The following is a 14,631-nucleotide window of genomic DNA, read 5'->3' on the forward strand; positions in this document are numbered from 1 at the left end:
AATGACCCGGAAAACCTGGAATTCTGGGAAATCTGGGAATTTGCCAAGGGAAAGCCCGCGATTCCCGAATAGGCTGAACAGTTTGAAGTTGGAACGTTTTGAATCGGATGAAAAATGTGGAAGGTAGAGCGTGCAAAAATCTGGAGAAGAAGAAGAGTAAAAACCATGTGTGTGAATACTGTGGAGCATTCACACAATACAAATGATATCAAATAAAGAGCCATACACAACAGTAGGTTGCTGCAGGACCTCAGCCCAGGACAAATGAAGAATACAATTGCCCAAGTAGCAGATGGAGAAGTGCTAAAGTGTGCTAAATTGTTGCATACAATAAGAGCGCTAAAGGCAGAAAATGCACATCTCCCTTGGACTAGTAAGGTAAAGTTCGGCTGTTATTGCACAGGTACTTAGCACTAACACGTGTTTATGCATGGAAAATTGCACCAAAAAAGCATAAATTGGTGTATGAAATATTGCACGAAAGAAATATAAATAAAATAGAAATCCATAGGAACTAAGGGTGAGTATATTTAGTTTATGTACATATATTCATCAAAGACGTATCACATATAACACATCAGATACCTTAGCCAAAAAATAAGCTCACAAGCTAGTTAAAATGAGCAAAAAAACCAACAGTTTTAGGAGAGCTTTTTTGCAAAGGGAAAAATAATTCAGCGTTATGGTGGGTTATATTCTTCATGCACTTGTTTTTACCGTATTTATCGGCCTTGTGCCTACATTAAACGCGTCCCTGGTGCAAAAATGCTTAAGGAACTCCGGATTTAGACAGTTTAAAAAGTTATACAAAATAAATAAATAATGACTCAAATTAGAAATCATACACTGCAGAAACGGAAATCTAAGTAAGATGAAATATCTCAAATAAGGGTGATATTTGCTTATTTTCTGTCTGATAAGATAATTCTTCTCACTAAGCAGATTTCATGTTAGTGTTCTACTTGTTTTAAGTGTTTTGGTCCTAAATGATCTCAGTAAGATATTACAGCTTGTTGCTGAGGTTTGATGAGCTATATTGAGTAAAACATGCTCGAAACTAGAATATCAACTGTTGCAAAGCTGTGTCATCAACACTCACAAGTATAAAACTACTTTTTTAAAGTCATCATTTCTTACTTCAAGCATGAAAAAAAAAAAATAATAATTTAAAAATATTTTTCAACATATTGAGCAAAAAGGTCTCTTTTTTTTCTACCAAGAAAAGTGCACTTGTTATTAGTGAGAATATTATTATTTTAAGGTATTTTTGGGTTCATTGAGGTTAGCTAATTTTACTTGTTTTGGAAAGTCTTGACAAGGCGAATTTTCTTTTTCTATAGGCAGATAATTTTGCTTAGTTCGAATAAAATACCCCTCATTTTTATATATATTTTTCTTGTTTTTGAACACTGACTTTTTGCAGTGTACAGGCTCACTTATTTACAATTTAAAAGAGAATAGCAACATATAGTAGACATAGTGCATGTATGTAGAATATTAATGTGGTCAACTTCAAGTAATTCCAATTTTAGGCATGAAAAGCATCGAAAAATGACGAACACATTAAAATATATATTTCATCATTTACATACTGTATTTCAAATTTTTAAACAAATTAAACCCCTGGAAATTACATTAGATTATTTTAGTAATAATTTCTAAAAATATATAAAATAACTATGTTTCCTTTATTATGGTGTTCAATTAGACTTTACAGTATTCTCATTACCTTTTTATAACATTTTGGTTTTACTTTTTACCATATAAAGAGCATGAAAATGCATGTCAACTGCATTTCAATGCAAAATGCTGTTCGATGGTATTTTCAATTACGTGATCAAATACAATCACTACATTTAATATAGTGATGCCAAAAATGAAGCATGCACATACTTTTTAAATCTCTCTCTCTCTCTCTGCAAATACAAAAAATAAAATAAAACGAAAAATATTGCATTTAGCTTCTAGCATTCAGATCATTTGTAAATAAATAAAAGTATAATAGTAAGCATTTCTTCCTATTTTGTGAAAAAAGACTGTATAGTACGATTGTGATGTATGATAAAATGTGTTGATTTAGCAGAATACAGAACTATACAGCGTATGTTTTTAGTTCTCATTGCAATGCATGTACAGTGCAAAAAAATATACATTAATTATGTTAAATGAAAATAACTAGACAACAAAATTGTGCTTATATTTCATGAAAAAATTGAAAAAGTGGGTTTAAGCAATACATACTGAAAGTTAGTATGAAGTAAAGTGCATAACACAGCAAAGAACATGTTTGGCAATTGAATAAATGCACAGTATTAAACAGAATCTTAATTACAAATTACATTTTGAGAGATTACATGAATATATAGTCATAGAGTAAAATGGAATTTGGAAATGTCCCCAAAAAATGTATAAAAAATTCAGCAGTATTAATTTTTAAAATGTCCTTGGATCTTTTCTCTAAAAAAAACCAAAAAACTAAGACCCTCCAAACTCACGTACTGTAAACATACATATATTAAAAGGTAAAGGAAATGTGAATGGAAAAACTCACCGGGCTGGTAGGAGGTAGTCGTGCTGCAGCCGTCAAAAGGGCGAGAAAAGGCTAAAGAGCATCTCATGAGCAAGGCAAGGAAGGCCTTCAACTTGCCGGCGCTGCAGCCTTCTTTAACCCTTCGCTCACCGCTCAACTGCACACACACTCACTCCTACATGACATTACACATTAAAACCACGGTGATGCAACTTAAAACATTGATAATTCACTGTCGTAAAATACATCATACCTTCTTTTACATTGTTCTCTCGCCACTTGTTGCTAGGCAGAAGTCATGGGGCTAAAACGCAACTGCCCTATAGAGTGATTATAAACATGCCAACAGAAAACATGCAGTTAAGGAGAAGCACATAAAATGCATGAGATTGTATATCAAATCCACTACACTTATCGCTGTTCCAATTAGTGGTGAATTACATTTTTACAAACATATGTATACTCACAATGATTTAACAACCATATTAATGGACAGTGATGTGGCATATAAATTACATAGATAATAAAAAACAAACCTTCAAATTATTTTAAGGCACTATTCAGTTACATTTCTAGCTGTTCCAACACCTTACAGTTGTGTGCCATACAGTACATATATGCATAGAGTACAGGCGGAAAGTTTGGACACATTCAATGTGTTTTCTTTATTTTCATGACTATTTACATTGTAGATTGTCACATCAAAACTATGAATGAACACATGTGGAGGTATGTACTTAACAAAAAAAGGTGAAATAACTGAAAACATGTTTTATATTCTAGTTTCTTCAAAACAGCCACCCTTTGCTCTGACTACTGTTTTGCACACTCTTGGCATTCTCTCCATGAGCTTCAAGAGGTAGTCAGCTGAAAGGGTTTTCACTTCACAGGTGTCATAGTTTTGATGCCTTCAGTGACAATCTACAATGTAAATAGTCATGAAAATAAAGAAAAACTCATCGAAATGAGAAGGTGTCCAAACTTTTGGCCTGTACTGTACATGCACATGTGAAAATACAGAAAAAAGACTAAGACTTTTTGTACATGACCACAAAAACCTTACAGTTGTGTGCTATATATGCACATGTGATAATAAGAAAAGTAAGAAAAAAAACAGACTTTTTGTACATGACCACAAAAAGATTTAATTGTTACATGTCTGCTGTAAAACATTCCTTGTGTATCTCCAAGGTCACCAGAAACAGTATATCTATTTCAAAAGAAAAGATACAGACTTTCAGATGAGGTGTTATTAAAAAAAACAAACAAAGATATTTACATGAAACACGGGAGAGAAGACTGACATGAGCTGATGGAACAAGTGTGCGATACATTATATGGAGGGGGGCTTTGTTCAGTTTTTAAACAGTTACATGATGTCTGTCCACGGACATGATGACACAATGATATTTATTTTGCATAAATATTAACTATTTACACAACATACACTGTACATGTCAGTACCCTGAATGTCTCAGCGCCCCACGTAGGAACCCACCTTGCCAGTATAACACTTGATCATGACTACAGATCCATAATAAAAAAACATTTAAAAGTTCATAAATGTGAGGTTCACTGGTATAGTCAGCAAAAGAACATTCTGGCTTGCGCTCAACTCTCGATATTTGTGCAAATGGACTGCAACAATTTTTTTTTTTATCGCAAGACGATAAAAAAGGCTGCCGTGACATACTCAAGTAGAACGATACAAACTTTTCAAGACGTTCACAATATTTGGTGCGGTTTTCAGGAGATTCTACAGTATGTACAGTAGTGTCCGTGTCCTATTCCCACAAGGGTCCAATGTACTCAACAACAAGTGCTCATTACACTCACTTCACTTTCGGGCGCACTCTTTTAAGGCTTTCAAAATGAAACTAGCCTTGAAATGAACAAAGTGCAAATGTAAGTGCTGCCAAAAGTTACAGTGGAACATTTACGGTGCAACGCACTTTCCGTTTTGTTGAATTTGAAATACATTTTCCCCATAGGACACAATGGTAAAAGAATTCATCCGTTCCGGGGGTCAAGCCGTCACCATCATAAAATGCTTTTAAGTTGTTGAACATCTCAGGTGTAAAACTAGCTGCTAATAGTCAAATGTAAAAACAATGATGCAGGTCACTTTAAAGATAATTGTTGCCATATTGTACTGAGCAGCCAGGACACAAACGTCTATTGTGCGTTCCTAGGTTGCAATGAGCTCCACTTGTGGTTCTGACAAAACACCCAACACATTTTTGTTCACATAAAGGGCACTGTTGTTGACTGTATTGCACACGCTGACGGGGGTCCAGAGGCCACGCCCACTACAACCAGGCCCACCGCCACCACCACTACGCCCACCGCCCGCTGGACACGAAACTTCGGCTAAAGGAGAAGCTTGTGTCCGAACTGGTGTGCTTCCCCCAAGCGCCAAAGGGCACCACGATGACGGTGCTGTTGTCCTCTGAGCCGTACTGCAGGGCCTGGAGGACGAGAGCGGCGTGTTAAAAAAAGTCACATGACCACCCATGCACCTATCAGGGTCCTTGCCTCTTTCCCCAGCTCAAATTTACACACTTTTTAGATTGTTTGAAAATATTTTTGGGGGGCCTTTCCTGCACCTTACAGCAAAAGTGTCAACAGAGAACAATTTGTTTAGGCTAATGAGCTGCGTTTGCCTACAGTCTCCAAGATGACATTTTGTGTATTTTAAAGTAATTAAGACATTCTTGTGTCTTCTCATTCACCGTAGGTCGGTAATAAATATAGATGTCCGATAATGGCTTTTTTGCGGATATCCGATATTGTCCAACTCTTAATTACCGATTCCGATATCAACCGATACCGATATATACAGTCGTGGAATTAACACATTATTATGCCTAATTTTGTTGTGATGCCCCGCTGGATGCATTAAACAATGTACCGTAATTTCCGGACTATAAGCCGCTACTTTTTCCCCTCGTTCTGGTCCCTGCGGCTTATACAAGGGTGCGGCTTATTTACGGCCTGTTCTTCTCCGACACCGACGAAGAGGATTTCGGTGGTTTTAGTACGCAGGAGGAAGACGATGACACAATGATTAAAGACTGACTTTTCATATACCGGTAGGCTGGTTATTTTGATAACGTACAGGCGAGCACTTTGTATTACTTTGCACCGTTGTATTATTTGTACTCTGCACGAATGCTGTTCGCCATGTCAAAGATGTGAAAGTTTGATTGAATAATTGAAAGATTTATTGTTAATAAATGGGACGCTTTGCGTTCCCAAACAGTCATCTCTGTCCCGACAATCCCCTCCGTGGTAGCAGGAACCCCTATATACTACGCTAATTACACATCAAAACCCTGCGGCTTATAGCCGGGTGCGGCTTATATATGGAGCAATCTGTATTTTCCCCTAAATTTAGCTGGTGCGGCTTATAGTCAGGTGCGGCTTATAGTCCGGAAATTACGGTAACTTTTTTTTAAACATGCCTCAAAACAACAGCTACAAAAACAATGAAGGCACACAGCTTCAGTCCAAAAGCTGGGGTGTATATTGTAGCGTAACTAACCGGAAGAGTTAGTGCAGCAAGGGGTTCTGGGTATTTGTTCTGTCGTGTTTATGTTGTGTTACGGTGCGGATGTTCTCCCAAAATGTGTTTGTCATTCTCGTTTGGTGTGGGTTCACAGTGTGGCGCATATTTGTAACAGTGTTAAAGTTGTTTATACGGCAACCCTCAGTGTGACCTGTATGGTTGTTGCATAAAGCCGTAGATATTATGTGATTGGGCCGGCACGCAAAAGCAGTGCCTTTAAGGTTGATTGGCGCTCTGTACTTCTCCCTACGTCCGTGTACACAGCGGCGTTTTTAAAAGTCATACATTTTACTTTTTGTAACCGATACCGATAATCTTGAAACAGATACCGATAATTTCCGATATTACATTTTAAAGCATTTATCGGCCGATATTATCGGACATCCCTAGTAATAAATGATCATTATGTTTAATAGGGGTGCACAAAAAAAAAGTACATCAAAATTGGGATTTTTATTCATTCCGATTCTAAATCGATTCATAATCTTTAAAAAATGTATTTAAACCTTTTTAAAAAAAATAATTTTAAAGACATTTTTTATGCAACCAGAAGGAGATTGTCTAACCCACAGGTGACAAACTCAAGGCCCGGGGGCCAGATTTGGCCCGCCACATCATTTATCGCGGCCCGCGAAAGCCGTCAAATAATATGAGTCAATAAAGCATTTTATAATTTACTGAATGCAATCGTTTCATTGTGACAGACATGTGTTGCATGCTATTGAGTCTTATTTTAAACTTGATCTAATAATGCAACAAAAATAATACTATCATTAATTTCAAATTATTAAAAATTAAAACAAAATAAATATCTGCTTGAGTTATAGCAAAGCAAGTTATTCATCAAATCGTACACTGTAAAAATGACAATAGATTTTACAGTAAAAAAAACTGGCAGCTCAGTTGCCAGGATTTTACAGTAAAAAAAACTATAGTACCGTTTTTCCATTTACAGTAATATGCTGTTAAACCATCGTAAATTTTACAATGAAGTTGTGGCGACTCAGTTGGCATTTTTATTTTTTATTTTTTTTACTGAAAAATCTTCTTTCTTTTTTTTTACAGTGTATGTAATACAAATAATCAAATGCACAGCAATTCATTTTATAATATCATGAGGTGAATTCTTGTACATTTATATTCATAAATTATATACGGTTACAAGCGGCCCTCTTAGGGCAGCCATAACTGCAATGTGGCCCTCAGTGTAACCGTGTTCGACACCCCTGCTCTAACCTGTAACCTGATTTGAAAAAATGTCATTACAATTATCATACCAAATAATACATTGCGAGAATCGGTTTGAATCTAGAATCGTGGTAAATTGAATCGTCACCGCAGGATTTGGACTCGGATTAAATCGTTAGGTGCCCAATGATTCACACCCCTTATATTTAATGTATTATGATTATCAAATACATTGTTATGCTTCACCGATAATGTTATGTTGCTAATCGGTGAAATGTCCCACCTTGTTCAACGTTTTTTTAAACATGGTTGCATTAGGAATATAGAAAAAAATGCTATTTACATGCCTCAAATCCTATAGCCTATCCCCACTTTAAATGTTGTATTTTTTCCCAAAGCAGGCGGGACCATACATGTTACATATGACATAGACGTGACATGATCTCTTACCTGCTCAGAGATGCGCTGTGCTGCCTCTTTGGGGTCGTGGCACTGGTTGATGACGTTGCAGATCTCCTGGCTGTTCATGATGAAGTTGACGCCGTCGGTGGTCAGTGTCAGGAAGGAGTCGTGGACGTGAGACAACTGGAGAAAAGAGGAGCCTCATTGCTAAAGTGTCTTTGAAAAGGAACAAACTAATATGTATTTTCATAAAGCGACTTAATGAAGACAAACACTGTACAGGTGTATGTTTCTCCAACTAAGAGGTGAAGTGTTCACTAACTGAATGCCAAGCACCTGTGTGATCTTTCAACACTGACAGAGAACGCTTCTTCAGTACGTTCAAATATCTATAAAGCTCATTGATAGAAACAAACATTTTGAGGGTACTTTCACTCTGTAATCACTTTAACGAATGTACCGTCATTCTCTTGGTCTCTGGCTCGGCTACGACACCCATGTTCTTCAAGTCGTGGTCTCCGATGCTGCGCGTCATTGCCAACCTGCCATTGACATTGGGCTGTCCAAGACTGTTCCAGGTGATAAAGCCCCCACTCCTCTTGATCCTGGTGATGAGTGCAAAGGCAAAGAGGAATTAGGTACACCGACCGGCATAGCCTAGAACTAAAGATCCAGCACGGGTATCAATAATTCTGCCTTTAAAACAACACAATATTGTAAGTGCTCCAATTAATGCCTCTAAGTAGTTGTAGACCAGGGGTGCCCATTAGGTCGATCGCAAAGGGTGTGTCAGTCCATCGCAAGCCAGGCATTAAAAAAAAATAGTCCTAAAAATTACCGATCATCTCACTATGACGTCACTTTAGTCACTTTTGAAGGACATTCGCGGCATCCGAGGATTTTGTGAGATGACGCTGGCTGCTGCTAGCTCAGTATTAACAAAAAAAATGCCTGACAGGAAGGCGAGGAACAATTTTAATTTCAACAGACTCACGCCGTACCTGCCGTCAAAACTCTAAAGACCGACTGCACAGTTCCTGTCTTCACAATGAAAGTGCTGCTCCATTCTACATGCGCTATCAAAATAAGAGTCTCAGAAAGATAGTGCACAAAAGTGCATTGACGGAGTTTGCCGTCAATACATTTCTTGTAAAGTGTTTAAAAACGAGTAAGGAAGCTGGACAAATAAGATGCCAAAAACCGACCACTTTCATGTGGTATTGGACAGAGAGGAGGACTTTTTTTCTCCTCCACAATGTAGTGGTAGTTATCAACACTACATATAGACAACATTCAAACCCTTTATTCATTGAATCGAAAATACTGAAATTCCACGACATAGTGAATTTGCAAACAACTGAAATTATACTCAAAGCAAACTACAATCTGCTACCCAAGAATATACAACAATTCTTCTCAACAAAAGAGGATAAATATAATCTTAGAGATAAATTAAATTTAAAACATTTGTATGCACACAACACTTAAGACCTTCAGTATATCAGTATGTGGAATTAAATTATGGAAGGAATTAAGCAAATAAATCAATGTACTAATTGAATCTACTTTAAGAAACTCTTCAAACTTAAAGTGTTTACAAAGTACAAAGAAGAAGAACCATGATTAACATTCTGAATTTATTTCATCCATCCATTCATTTTCTAGATAATCTTACTTATCTCACCATACCTCAGCATGCACTTTAAACCTACCTTTCTTGCCTATTGGTACCTGTTTTTGTGTATTTGGGATCTGCATAAGTCCTAAAAATTTGAAATCAAACCGTAGAAGGCATTACAGAGATATTCATACTTCCTCAAAATGAGCGGTTTGGAATTTGCCCAATTTGTGATGTCACCAGACATATAAAGTAAAGTTTTATCCAAAGAGCTTTGTTGTCAATAAGTTCCTTCTTTTCCTCTGTCATCTTGCTGTGGGGCAGACTGGCTCATACATGCACATGCATCCTCTGATGTTGCCATTTATAATACACAGTAGCGTATAGTCACTTCTAAAATATCTGTTAGTAGACTCCATATGGAAGCGCTAAAAACTACAACATGGCTGACAGGGAGAAGACGCAGTTGAAGTGGACGCACGTAAATAAGACCGCCCACAAAATGGCGTATCCTGAAGAGACATTCAGAAAGCAGCTTGAAGATGGTCTGGTAATTTTGACCAAAGAACCACCATTACATGACATGTAGACCACAAGGAAATGTTTTAAATATATTTTTAAAAAAATCATGATTATGACCCCTTTAAAATGTTGGTTCAAAACTACTACATTAAATGTGATGGTGGTTCCTTGGTCAAAATGTTGCATAGATGATGTTTTACACATCATCTTCAAGTCGCTTTCTGACAGTCGCTTCAGGATGCGTCATTTTGCGGGCGGTCTTATTTACGTGGCTCACCTTCGACAGCGTCTTCTCCCCGTCATCTTTGTTGTAGCAGTGCAAGGACGGGAGTGGAAGAAGTATCAAAAGATGGAGCTAACTGTTTTAATGACATTCAGATTTTACTTCAATCAACAATGAGCAGCATCTTCTCATCAGTGGCTCACTAGTGCAACAACGCCGGAAATTTGTCCCATGAAAAAACAAAGTTCCGTGGGGGAATTATGTAAACCCGCTACACTGGTAGTTTTTAACGCTTCCATAGCGAGATATAAGTTAGAACTTTACGCTACTTTATATTAGAAATGGCAACAGCAGAGGGTGAATGCCCCCTAACAAGAAGATAGTGAAAAAGAAGCTTATCGACTACGGCATCGACTACAGTGGCGGAGGTGCCCAAATTTTCAGGACTCAAATACACATCAGCAGGTACCAGAAGGTGAGAAAAGTTGGTTTTGCATAATATTGTATAACAAAACCCCAGATAATATGTCTGCTAATGGGTGCCATTTTACAGTCCTTATACACACACCATATTAATACTTTTATCTCTGACTACGGTAGTCATAATGGGCCGACAATCCATCAAGCGGTGCGGCTTCAAAGTCATACTAAGACATTTTGACACATTTTTGAGTGCCGTGTGTGATGTTCTTTATTTTCAACGGAACATTTAAAGTTTTGGTGTTGTTTACTGCCGTCATATTGCAGTCTACACGTATCTCTTATAATGGATTATGGATTAATAATGGATTAGATTTATAAAGCGCTTTCCTAGACACTCAAAGCGCTTCACAGAGAAGTGAGAACCCATCATTAATTCACACCTTATGTGTGACTACCATCTACTGGTCACACTTATGATTACACCATGTACCAAATGAAATTGCTTCGGGGTCGGTAAGCACAACCAGAATTATTCCGTACATTGGGCACACCGGGTTATAAGGTGCACTGTCGATTTTTTAGAAAATCAAAGGATTTTAAGTGTCCCTTACAGTCCGAAAAATACGGTAAGTATACAAATGGATTCTGACCTCTCCTTCTCGTCCTTCCTATCTGGAGTGTGGTCAACAGTGAGCTTGAGCACCTTTCCCTTGCGGCACAACATGGCGCGGCTGTCGCCCACGCTGGCCACCACCAGCTCAATGCCATCCCTCAGCAGCGCCACGGTGGCGGTGGTGCCCGCGTTCGTCCCGGAAGCTACAGAGACATTAATAGGGCAAACGTGAGAGGCAGTAAGTTGTTCACTTTCTTTTTTGTGCACAAACAAGCACAGGTGTATCACACGTACACACACACACTTTAGAACGGCGGGAGGAAATGTACTGTGGTTGATAACACAATCATCAATGAAAGGGGCGGGAGAGGGGGGACATGCAGTTGGAACAGTTACACTTTAACTGTTTACATCTCAAAACATCCATTTCAACATTATCACATGGAAGCTCATCTCATACAAATGAATTTGAGGGTTTGTTTAGCAGCAGTAAAAAGGAAAGGTACAGTATATAGTTTTGCTGCTAAGTAATGAAAGTCCTTTTTTGGAATTAACATGCAAATTGATTTCAGCTCATTTTTTAAGTAGCAAGATAACCTTGAGAAGCAGATAGACGCTGTTTAATGACAACCACGTATGTCACATGATGATTATATATATCGTAACTATTTAATAGGGATGTTTTAGGAAATTATTTTACAAAATACGCCCGAATCGATTTATCTCTAAGTGTTCACAAAACAATCGTTAAACCTTGTAAACAGGGTTTAATAGTAACAATTGTTTAAGTGGGTTTACAGTAATAGCCTTCTTACAAAAATAGTTTCTAATAAATAGACTGTGGACCTCATTGATGTAAAGACGGGTAGCACCAGTCTGTAATTGTTGCATGTTTTACATTCATCCCCCTGTGGGTACCAATTGTACTCTGTTTAAGAAGAATTAGACAATCTTCATGAAACATTCCGTTCGTTAATTATTCTAACTTGAAAGCCCTTGAGTGAATAGAAGTGTCTGCAAAGTAAAAGGAAGCCTCCTATTAACACTTCTTGCAGACAACGCAGATACATGTTAAAAAAACTGCAAACTAAACATGTTTTCACTTATCGCTTAGCAATGCAGTGTTGACCAAACATAAAGGAGACAGTAACATTTTGTTAAAATCGTCTTAAATTAGACATACGGAGCTGTCGTCGGACAGCGGCTACATGCTTTTGAATGCATAAACACCAAACTCCAGGACTACAATTAGCTATGCGTGGTGTTTGGAAGCAAATTCTGCACATTAGACATGCTGCATCATGACGACTATTTCTGACAGGGTGACAACAAACAATTTCTTTGAGGTACACGCCGTCTCACAAGAAGCTCTTGCATACACTTGGTAAGAGAAGGAAGACTGAGAGGTATATAGAGAGAGTGAGGTTACTAATGTAAAGAGAGAGAGAGAGACACAGAGAGAGAGGGTGGGAGAAGGGAGTGAGAGAAAGATAGGGAACCTTCCAGAAGTCCAGGATTTAGGACCCGCTGGACTCTCTCTCTCCTTCAATATCTAGCCTCTCGTCATCCACATTGGTTGCCAAGGGCCTCCAGCTCTGAGCTGGGTCCGCAGCTGCCGTAGATAACATGCACACACACACAGGCATATTGGGACATTTCACACAGCGCGGCCCGGCTGGGTGCCGCGTGACAGGTTAAACTAGCTTTAGCAAAGAGCCTTATCAAACACTTTAAACTCTATTAAAATGACTACCAAAGCTGTAGAAAATACCATGCAACTGCTTTTACTCTGAATATAAATAGCTTGTGTTGCATTGTGGGGGAATTACATGTGTGACAAACAAAAAGGGGAACTCCTTAGTTCTTAATAAGCGTTAAAAGAGTAAATAAGTCTTAAAACACACAAAAATGTGTTTTGATGGGCTTAAAACTAACATACTAAGGCTTGAACTTGATGTACATCAACAGCTATTCATTTTGTATACAGTGGAACCCTGAAGGCCAAACATGATCTGATCCAGGACACTGGTCAACAAGTTTTCCCTTAAGAAATAATGGAAATAGAATTCATCTGTTTCAGGGTAAAGCTGTGACCTTCGTGTTATCTTTATATCCACCTGCATAGGACATTTGTATTTTTGACCTGTTATGCAAGATACACACGTCCACTGCATAGTAGATAGATAGTACTTTATTGATTCCTTCAGGAGAGTTCCCTCAGGAAAATTAAAAAAAAAATGTAGTATGCTGGTTTTAATGAGGATATAATGTGCAGGCACTGTTTTAAACCAGGGCTGTCCAAACTACGGCCTGCGCTGTATATATGTACGTATACACACATATATATGTATGTACATACATACATACATACCATACATACATACATGCAGCTTTAAACGCATGTTTAATATTGCTGAACACCATGTCCAATGTGCTTCCACCCCTGGTTGCAAAATTCACATATTGATGGAAATGAGGGAACACAGTTTTCATGTTAGCTTGATTAAAATGCCCTGCCACGATGAAAACTCCCTCTGGATGTGTAGATTGCAGTTCATTGATGGAGCAGTATAAAGCATTCAAAGCCTCTTTGGTGTTAGCACTGGGAGGAATGTATACTGCTGTGAAGATCATAACACTGAATTCCCGGGGCAAATAAAATGGCCTGCATTTTATAGATAGCTAGATAGTACTTTATTGATTCCTTCAGGAGAGTTCCCTCAGGAAAATTAAAAAAAAAATATATATATAGTAAATATATATACACACACACACACACACACGCGTGTGCATATATATACATATGTGTATATTTATATATATATATATATATATATATATATATATATATATATACATATATATATACATATACGTATATATATATATATATATATATATATATATATATATATATATATATATATATATACACATATACACACATATACATACATATACACACATATATATATACATATACACACATATATACACATTTTTATATATACATATATATATACATATACATATATATATACATATACATATACATATACATATACATATACATATATATATACATATATATACATTAGGGCTGGGAATCTTTGGGTGTCCCACGATTCGATTCAAAATCGATTCTAGGGGTCACGATTCGATTCAAAATCGATTTTTTTTTTCAATTCAAAACGATTCTCAATTCAAAAACGATTTTTTTTTTTTTTTTTGAAAACAATTTAAAGACTAAAGATTAAAGTACCAATGATTGTCACACACACACTAGATGTGGTGAAATTTGTCCTCTGCATTTGACCCATCCCCTTGGGGAGCAGTGGGGAGCAGTGGGCAGCAGCGGCGCCGCGCCCGGGAATCATTTTGGTGATTTAACCCCCAACTCCAACCCTTGATGCTGAGTGCCAAGCCGTACACAACAATACCATAATAATGCAATACAATTTAATTTTGGAGTTCTGAACTTGTAATTTCTTGCAGTGTTTATTAAGTGGTAATATGTCACATTTGTCCCTGAACTTTATACCCT

General features: G+C 37.4%; 2 protein-coding genes across 4 annotated transcripts in view; both read right to left on the minus strand.

Annotated features, from left to right (window-relative positions):
* abcg2d (ATP binding cassette subfamily G member 2 (JR blood group)) overlaps nucleotides 1-2,679 on the minus strand; it is a 44,307-nt gene extending 41,628 nt beyond the window's left edge. Inside the window, exon 1 of one of the 2 annotated variants that reach the window (XM_062033190.1) lies at nucleotides 2,552-2,679. In XM_062033190.1, the coding sequence (XP_061889174.1) occupies nucleotides 2,552-2,618 (67 nt within the window). In that variant the 5' untranslated portion in view covers nucleotides 2,619-2,679. The remainder of the gene's footprint in view (nucleotides 1-2,551) is intronic. The other variant, XM_062033192.1, reaches the window with a different exon arrangement.
* Nucleotides 2,680-3,663: 984 nt separating this feature from the next.
* Nucleotides 3,664-14,631, minus strand: part of ppm1kb (protein phosphatase, Mg2+/Mn2+ dependent 1Kb) — a 95,664-nt gene continuing 84,696 nt past the window's right edge. For both annotated transcript variants that reach the window (XM_062032836.1, XM_062032835.1), the window contains 4 exons: nucleotides 11,125-11,290; nucleotides 8,149-8,293; nucleotides 7,737-7,871; nucleotides 3,664-4,998 (listed from right to left, as the gene is read on the minus strand). In XM_062032836.1, the coding sequence (XP_061888820.1) occupies nucleotides 4,867-4,998; nucleotides 7,737-7,871; nucleotides 8,149-8,293; nucleotides 11,125-11,290 (578 nt within the window). In that variant the 3' untranslated portion in view covers nucleotides 3,664-4,866. The remainder of the gene's footprint in view (nucleotides 4,999-7,736; nucleotides 7,872-8,148; nucleotides 8,294-11,124; nucleotides 11,291-14,631) is intronic.

The sequence above is a fragment of the Entelurus aequoreus genome, linkage group LG22 (genome assembly GCF_033978785.1).
Source record: "Entelurus aequoreus isolate RoL-2023_Sb linkage group LG22, RoL_Eaeq_v1.1, whole genome shotgun sequence".
NCBI classification, from domain to species: domain Eukaryota; kingdom Metazoa; phylum Chordata; class Actinopteri; order Syngnathiformes; family Syngnathidae; genus Entelurus; species Entelurus aequoreus.